General features: G+C 53.2%; 1 protein-coding gene across 3 annotated transcripts in view; it reads left to right on the forward strand.

The window, feature by feature from the left end:
• LOC140398978 (vacuolar fusion protein MON1 homolog B-like) overlaps positions 1-8,746 on the forward strand; it is a 79,365-nt gene extending 70,619 nt beyond the window's left edge. For all 3 annotated transcript variants that reach the window (XM_072487998.1, XM_072487999.1, XM_072488000.1), the window contains 2 exons: positions 5,466-5,613; positions 6,659-8,746. In XM_072487998.1, coding sequence (XP_072344099.1) covers positions 5,466-5,613; positions 6,659-6,886 — 376 coding nt within the window. In that variant the 3' untranslated portion in view covers positions 6,887-8,746. The remainder of the gene's footprint in view (positions 1-5,465; positions 5,614-6,658) is intronic.
• The last annotated feature ends 343 nt before the right edge of the window (positions 8,747-9,089 follow it).

Genomic DNA, 9,089 nt, shown 5'->3' on the forward strand with positions numbered 1-9,089 from the left:
GACCCAGGAAGTGTTGAAGATTGTAGTTTAGTCGGGCAGCATGGTCGGCACGGGCTTGGAGGGCCGAAGGGCCTGTTCCTGTGCTGTATATTTCTTTGTTCTTTGTACGTGTCCGCGTGCTCTCCATCTCGCAAGCTCTTGCTCCCCCTTCCCTGTTCCTCAGCCCGATTGCCGGGGTAACATGGAGTCCTCTTTCCCCACCCCCGATGGAAATGTGAGGAGTAGAGATGGAGGGCAGAGGGGGGGCAGCCCGTTGGCAGACAAACACTGCCAAGGAGTGTGGCTCAACATTTAAATGGAGGCACCAGAGGAAGTGCGGAGAAAGGATTCACAAGGCCCATTCCCCAAACCGGGAATCTATACCGATTAGGAATGGTTCAACTGGCCAGGGCTCTTTGGTCTAGATGGGGGCAGCACGGTAGCACAGTGGTTAGCACTGTTGCTTCACAGTGCCAGAGACCCGGGTTCGATTCCCACTTGGATGACTGTGCGGAGTCTGCACGTTCTCCCTGTGTCCGCGTGGGTTTCCTCCGGGTGCTCCGGTTTCCTCCCACAAGTTCCGTTGTGCGTCGGTGGGTGGCGAGAACGGAAGGTGGAGATGGTGGTTTGCGTGTCCTGGATATGTTGAGCTTCTCGAGTGTTGTTGGGGCCGCGATCTTCCAAGCGCGTGGCAGAGTCCATCAAACTCCTGACTTGTGCCTTGTAGATGGTGGACCGGCTTTGTTGGGGGTGGTGGGGGGGTGGGGGGGGGGGGCGGGGGGCGGGGGGGGGGGGGGGCGGTGGTGTAGCAAGGAGCAGAGGCAACAAGGCGACGCAATTGTTTCTGGGTCAGAGTCATGGCGGTTGTCTTCCAGGTGGGAGGGGAGTGTGCAGCGGTGTTGCTTAGTGGTCGTCGATCTTGCCGTAAAAAACAAACAGAAATCTGTGGTGCAGATAGAGGCCATTCAGCCCATCAGGCCTGCGCCGGCCATAGAAAAAGAGAGAAAATAAATTAGCCGTTCATTTTAATCCCGCTCCCCAGGTACCTTTCAACCAAGTTGAGCATTTCAGCCTCAACCGCCAACTTAAGCAGCGAATTCCTGCCGCCCAGCACACTCTGGGTGAAAACCTTTTTACCCTGGTGTCTCCTCTAATCTTTCCACCAATCACCTTCAGTCTATAACCCTTGGCTCCCTGAGCTAGGGGCAACTTCCTATCTACCCTGCCTTGGCCCCTCATCATTTTGTACACCTTAAAGAGGCCACCCCCTCAGCCTCCTCTTGTTCTAAGGAAAACAACCCGAGCCTATCCAATCTCTCCTCCGAGTTGCAATTTTCCAGCCCTGGCAATATTCTTGTGGATCTCTGCGCACATTCTGCAGAGCAAATATGTCCTTCACTGTGACGTGGTGACCAGAACGGTGCACAAAACTCTCGCCTACGCAGCGTTTTATACAGTTCCAGTCTTGCGTCCCTGCTTTTGTACAAAATACCTCGCCCAGTAGAGGAAAGCATTCCGCAGGCTTTCATCACCTGGAATATTGTGTACAGTTTTGGTCCCCTCGTTTGAGGAAAGATGTAGTGGCATTGGAGGCCGATCGGAGGAGGATCACTCGGTTGATTTCAGAGAGGAGGGGTTTGTCATATGAGGAGAGATTAAACAGTTTAGGCGTATACTCTGGAGTTTAAAAGAACGCAGGGAGATCGAACTGAAGTATACAAGATGCTAAAAGCTATGGATAAAGTAGACGGGGAGCTGATGCTTCCTCTTGTGGGCCATTCTAAAACGAAAGGTCACAATCTTAGAATAAGAGGTAGCAAATTTAAAACCTGTTTTGAGGAAAAACTACTTCTCCCACAGGGTTGTAAATGTGTGGAATTCACTAGCCCAGAGTGCGGTGGATGCTGGGACAGTGAGTAAATTGAAGGAGGGGTTTGACAGATTTTTAATTAGCAATGGGTTGAAGAGTTATGGAGAATGGGCAGGACGGTGAAGTTGAGGCCAGGATGGTGTCACGTGAGAGTACCTTTAAGAAATGGGTGTTAATAAATGGGTGTGTATATAAATATCTGTAGTGAGAGTACCTTTAAGAAATGGGTGTTTACTACTGCAGTGATGTCAGAGAGTGGGTGGAGCTGGGCTGTGTCAGCTTTTTACTTTTGTTTTAGGCTGTTTGCTGCAGGGTGTGTTTTAGTTTTGTTTTCAGAGCTGGATAGCTGCAGTCACAGCCAGAAGGTGTATGAATCTCTCTCTGTAATCTAAAGACTGTAAACCGATCCTGGTGATTTAAAACTAATAACAGTAATGATTTTAACCTGATGTGCTTCTGGTAAAAGGTGTTTTAAGTCGTATGGATGTTAAAAGGACAGCTTACGGATTACTTACTTTGGGGGGTGTATTTGAATTAATGGTTGCTAAGTTGTTCACTGTTTGTTTTAACAAGGTTAACTTGAATTCATAGAATAAACATTGTTTTGCTTTAAAAAAATACTTTTCCATTTCTGCTGTACCACTCCTGTAGAGTGGGCCGCGTGCTCCCCATACCACAATCTATTAACAGTTGTGCGTCAGGTGAATTCCATGATACACTTTGGGGTTCTCTAAACCCTGGCCCATAACAATGGGATCAGTCATGATCACATTGAGGGTGTTTCTCTCGAGAGGCTAGATTGCCTAGTCCTGCTCTGGCTGATTTCGCAATTCCCCTCATGAATGACCTGGATTTGGGCCACACGCACCCATCAAGGAGGGCATGTTGAACTTGTGTAAGTCTCTAGTTACCCTCTTCTGGAGCTCTGTGTCCAGTTCTGGGCACTATATGTAAGGAAGGATGTCAAGGCATTGGAGAGGGCACTGAGCAGATGCACAAGAATGATTCCAGCGTTCTAAAGAGCTGCAGCTCTGGGGATCGATCGGAGAGGTCGGAAATGTTTTACTTCCGTCCACATTCCAAAAATATGTCGGAAGGGCCTCGGAGAGGGAGTGGGTGGAGGGAGATTTCCCCCCAACGGTTCCACGCTGAGGAGATGGAGGGTGAGAAGGTAAAAGAAAACACTCGTGTTTTGTGCTTAAACAAAGCAGATTACAATGGGATGAGAGAAGGACTAGCTAAGGTAGACTGGGAGCAATGACTTTATGGTGAAACCATTGAGGAACAGTGGAGAACCTTCCAAGCGATTTTTCACAGGGCTCAGCAAAGGTTTATATCAACAAAAAGGAAGGACGATAGAAAGAGGGAAAATCGACCGTGGATATCTAAGGAAATAAGGGAGAGTATCAAATCGAAGGAAAAAGCATACAAATTGGCAAAGATTAGTGGGAGACTAGAGGACTGGGAAATCTTTAGGGGGCAACAGAAAGCTACTAAAAAAGCTATAAAGAAGAGTAAGATAGATTATGAGAGTAAACTTGCTCAGAATATAAAAACAGATAGTAAAAGTTTCTACAAATATATAAAACAAAAAAGAGTCGCTAAGGTACTCTGGGGTGGTCCCGGCGGATTGGAAATTAGCAAACGTGACACCACTGTTTAAAAAAGGAGGTAGGCAGAAAGCGTGTAATTATAGGCCAGTGAGCTTAACTTCAGTAGTGGGGAAGATGCTGGAATCTATCATCAAGGAAGAAATAGCGAGGCATCTGGATGGAAATTGTCCCATTGGGCAGACGCAGCATGGGTTCATAAAGGGCAGGTCGTGCCCAACTAATTTAGTGGAATTTTTTGAGGACATTAACAGTGCGGTAGATAACGGGGAGCCAATGGATGTGGTATATCTGGATTTCCAGAAAGCCTTTGACAAGGTGCCACACAAAAGGTTTTTGCATAAGATAAAAATGCATGGCATTAAGGGGAAAGTAGGAGCATGGATAGAGGATTGGTTAATTAATAGAAAGCAAAGAGTGGGGATTAATGGGTGTTTCTCTGGTTGGCAATCAGTAGCCAGTGGTGTCCCTCAGGGATCAGTGTTGGGCCCACAATTGTCCACAATTTACAGAGATGATTTGGAGTTGGGGACCAAGGGCAATGTGTCCAAGTTTGCAGACGACACTAAGATGAGTGGTAAAGCAAAAAGTGCAGAGGATACTGGAAGTCTGCAGAGGGATTTGGATAGGCTAAGTGAATGGGCTAGGGTCTGGCAGATGGAATACAATGTTGATAAATGTGAGGTTATCCATTTTGGTAGGAATAACAGCAAAAGGGATTATTATTTAAATGATAAAATATTAAAACATGCTGCTGGCAAGAGAGACCTGGGTATGCTAGTGCATGAGTCGCAAAAAGTTGGTTTGCAGGTGCAACAGGTGATCCAGAAGGCAAATGGAATTTTGTCCTTCATTGCTAGAGGGATGGAGTTTAAGACTAGGGAGGTTATGCTGCAATTGTATAAGGTGTAAGTGAGGCCACACTTGGAGTATTATGTTCAGTTTTGGTCTCCTTACTTGAGAAAGGACGTACTGGCACTGGAGGGTGTGCAGAGGAGATTCACTCGGTTAATCCCAGAGCTGAAGGGGTTGGATTACGAGGAGAGGTTGTGTAGACTGGGACTGTACTCGTTGGAATTTAGAAGGATGAGGGGGGGATCTTATAGAACCATATAAAATTATGAAGGGACTAGATAGGATAGATGCGGGCAGGTTGTTTCCATTGGCGGGTGAAAGCAGAACTAGGGGGCTAGCCTCAAAATAAGGGGAAGTAGATTTAGGACTAAGTTTAGGAGGAACTTCTTCACCCAAAGGGTTGTGAATCTATGGAATTCCTTGCCCAGTGAGGCAGTAGAGGCTCCTTCATTAAATGTTTTTAAGATAAAGATAGATAGTTTTCTGAAGAATAAAGGGAATTAAGGGTTCTGGGGTTCGGGCCGGAAAGTGGAGCTGAGTCCACAAAAGATCAGCCATGACCTCATTGAATGGCGGAGCAGGCTCGAGGGGTCAGGTGGCCGACTCCTGCTCCTAGTTCTTATGTTCTTAATGTGACGAGAGAGAGAGAGAGAGGCTGGGATTGATCTCCTCGTAACCGAGAACATTGAGGGGGGAGATTTAATCGAGTTGTTCACAATCATGGGGGGGCGGGGGGTTTCATCGAGTCAATGAGGGGCGTGTTGCCAACAGTAGCAGGAGGTCGGTAACCGGAGGGTGACGGGAATCAGTGAAAGAACGAGGGGCGGATGGCGGGGGAGATGAGGTTTATTTCTGACGCATATGTTGTTGTGATCTGGAAGGCACTGCCTGCGTGGGAGAAGATTCATCCTCTTAAGTTGAGAGGCGGGGGGAATTGGTGAACTACTCGAAGGGGAAACATTTTCAGGACGATTGTGTGTGTGGGGGGGGGGGGGGGGGGGGGAAAGAGTGTGTGGGACAAATTGGAGATCTCTTTCAAAAGGGTCAGCACAGGCCCGATGGGCAGATTGGCCTCCCCATGGCTGTACAGGTAACAGAGTTATAGTGCTGGTGTGTTTTTTAATGTGCCTCTCTCTCTCTCTCTCTCTCAGCCCTGAGATCGGAGCTCCGTACTCCACCGAGCAGGAGAAGGAACATCTGTTTGACCTGTATCAGTATTTGCACAGCAGAATCCACAGCTCGGCGCGCCCCCTCAGGCTCACCTACCACGTGGCAGAGAAGGAAACCCTCTTAGCCTGGGTAAGCCAAGTTGCTCGCTCACTCGCCCGACCGGCCTCGAGCTCCTCACCCGCTCGGCCGGTCTCGCACCCCCTCCCTCACCCGCTCATCCAGTCTCGCACCCCCTCCCTCACCTGCTCGTCTGGTCTCGCACCCCCTCCCTCACCCGCTCGTCCGGTCTCTCACCCCCTCCCTCAACCGCTCGTCCGGTCTAGCACCCCCTCCCTCACCTGCTCGTCCGGTCTAGCACCCCCTCCCTCACCTGCTCGTCCGGTCTCGCACCCCCTCCCTCACCTGCTCGTCCGGTCTCGCACCCCCTCCCTCACCCGCTTGGCCGGTCTCGCACCCCCTCCCTCACCTGCTCGTCCGGTCTCGCACCCCCTCCCTCACCTGCTCGTCCGGTTTCTCACCCCCCTCCCTCACCCGCTTGGCCAGTCTCACACCCCCCTCCCTCACCTGCTCGTCCGGTCTCTCACCCCCTCCCTCAACCGCTCGTCCGGTCTCGCACCCCCTCCCTCATCCCCTCCCCCGGTCTTGCGCCCACCAGCCCCTCTCCCGCTCGCGTCTTATGTGTGTGTGTGAGCGTCCGGTCTCATTCCCCCCCTTCAGTTTCGCGCGCCCCCCCCCTCTCGGTCTCTGGCCCCTCACCCGCTCGTCCGGTTTTCGCATCCCCGCCCCTCTCCCGCTTGTCCGGTCTCGCCCCCCCCCCCTCCCTTGGTCTCACCCCCCACCCCCTCGGTCTTGTGCCCCTTGTGTGCTTGCCCGGTCTCACTCCCCCCACCCTCTCTTCGCTCGCCCAGTCTCGCACCCCCCCCCCTTTGCTGGTTCTCCCAGTCTCTCACCCCCCACTCACTCACTTACCCGGTCTCGTTTCCCCCCCCCCCCCCCCCACCCCGCTCCCAACTCGCTGGCTTGCCCAATCTCTTGTGTCTCCCCCCCCCCCCCCCCCCCCTCGCTTGCTCACCCAGTTTTGCGCCCTCACCTTGCTCACTTGCCCGCTCTCTCCCCCCCCCCACCGTTCGCTGACTTGTCCGGTTTCACTCTCTATTCCCTTCTCCATCATCAGGTGACGGGTAAATTTGAGCTGTACACTTGCTTCAGTCCGCTGGTAACCAAGGCAGCCGCCATCAACATTATCACCAAACTGCTACGCTGGCTGAAGAAGGAGGAGGACCAGCTCTTCATCCGCTCGCCGCCCAAGTACTCGACCACCCCGACCCCTGGCCGCAGCTCCCGGGGAGGGAAGACTGAGCACCTGGACAGTGCTGACAATGGCTTTCTCTCACTGCTGTAGGGGAGTGGCCTGGCGGAGTGGCCTGGCGGAGTGGCCTGGCGGAGTGGCCTGGCGGAGTGGCCTGGCGGAGTGGCCTGGCTGTCCTGAGACAACCCGCGGACCACTGGGGACGGAGCACCCGCTCGTGTGAGTGACGTCCCCGGAGATTGAGGGAGGGCTGGGGGTTGGTGGGGAGGGGGGGGGTGGCGTCAGGAATGTTATCTGTGCCTCCGTGGTTCTGAAGGTGTCTGGGCGAGGAGCGATCGTCCCAAGCACCTGAAGCTGGGAGTGTTCTAGTTTTCCCACATGGCGCATCGTGAACATCGCGCCTGAGCTCAGCCTGAGCTGCTGGGGGTGGGCAGGGGGGAGGGAGGATCTGTTACATCAATTCCCACCTCTCTGAATCTGCTGCTTTATTCCTGTCAGTTCTATCTACCCTTTGTGTGTGAGCACGTCTGTGTGAGCGTCTGTGTGTGTGTGAGCGTCTGTGTGTGTGTGAGCGTCTGTGTGTGTGTGAGCGTCTGTGTGTGTGTGTGAGCGTCTGTGTGTGCGTGAGCGTCTGTGTGTGCGTGAGCGTCTGTGTGTGCGTGAGCGTCTGTGTGTGCGTGAGCGTCTGTGTGTGCGTGAGCGTCTGTGTGTGCGTGAGCGTCTGTGTGTGTGAGAGCGTCTGTGTGTGTGAGAGCGTCTGTGTGTGAGAGCGTCTGTGTGTGAGAGCGTCTGTGTGTGTGAGAGCGTCTGTGTGTGTGAGAGCGTCTGTGTGTGTGAGAGCGTCTGTGTGTGTGAGAGCGTCTGTGTGTGTGAGAGCGTCTGTGTGTGTGAGAGCGTCTGTGTGTGTGAGAGCGTCTGTGTGTGTGAGAGCGTCTGTGTGTGAGAGCGTCTGTGTGTGTGAGAGCGTCTGTGTGTGTGAGAGCGTCTGTGTGTGTGAGAGCGCCTGTGTGTGTGTGAGCGCCTGTGTGTGTGTGAGCGCCTGTGTGTGTGTGAGCGCCTGTGTGTGTGTGAGCGCCTGTGTGTGTGTGAGCGCCTGTGTGTGTGTGAGCGCCTGTGTGTGTGTGAGCGCCTGTGTGTGTGAGCGCCTGTGTGTGTGAGCGCCTGTGTGTGTGTGAGCGCCTGTGTGTGTGTGAGCGCCTGTGTGTGTGTGAGCGCCTGTGTGTGTGTGAGCGCCTGTGTGTGTGTGAGCGCCTGTGTGTGTGTGTGAGCGCCTGTGTGTGTGTGTGAGCGCGCCTGTGTGTGTGTGTGAGCGCGCCTGTGTGTGTGTGTGAGCGCTCCTGTGTGTGTGTGTGAGCGCGCCCGTGTGTGAGCGCGCCAGTGTGTGAGCGCGCCAGTGTGTGAGCGCGCCCGTGTGTGTGTGTGAGCGCGCCCGTGTGTGTGTGTGAGCGCGCCCGTGTGTGTGTGTGAGCGCGCCCGTGTGTGTGTGTGAGCGCGCCCGTGTGTGTGTGTGAGCGCGCCCGTGTGTGTGTGTGAGCGCGCCCGTGTGTGTGTGTGAGCGCGCCCGTGTGTGTGTGTGTGTGTGTGTGTGTGAGCGCCGGTGTGTGTGTGCGCCGTCGGTGTGTGTGTGTAGCATCTGTGTGTAGCGTGTGTGTGTGTGTGCATCGGTGAGTGGGTGCCACCCTCTAGGTCTCGCCGATGCTATCGCCAGCAGGTTGGCACCCATGTGTCCTCAGTCATGGCGAGCATGGTGAGTTTGATGTTGGCACAGATCATATCCACCGACCTGGGTGGGATAAATTGCAGTAATTCCCATATGTCTCAGTGTTTGTCCTCAGCCAGAGGGGAGGTACGAATAAGATGTAATATATATCAAAACGGGTAAAAAACTTTGCTTACTGCACTGCTGTTAAAGAATTGCTGGGATGATTTGTGGAATAAATACTGTTGCGCTTATGGATGGTGTACTGTCAATTGCTTTGGGTTCTCAGATGTGTGGAGCTCAGTGACAGGAGGAGGCCCATTCAGCCCCTCTAGAGCCTGTTACACAGGAACAGGAGGAGGCCCATTCAGCCCCCCTTGAGCCTGTTACACAGGAACAGGAGGAGGCCCATTCAGCCCCCCTCGAGCCTGTTACACAGGAACAGGAGGAGGCCCATTCAGCCCCCCTCGAGCCTGTTACACAGGAACAGGAGGAGGCCCATTCAGCCCCCATCGAGCCTGTTACACAGAAACAGGAAGAGGCCCATTCAGCCCCTCACCAGCCATTATCACAGCGGTCTACATCCTACCCCAGGCA

Source organism: Scyliorhinus torazame, chromosome 22, assembly GCF_047496885.1.
Source record: "Scyliorhinus torazame isolate Kashiwa2021f chromosome 22, sScyTor2.1, whole genome shotgun sequence".
NCBI classification, from domain to species: Eukaryota; Metazoa; Chordata; class Chondrichthyes; order Carcharhiniformes; family Scyliorhinidae; genus Scyliorhinus; species Scyliorhinus torazame.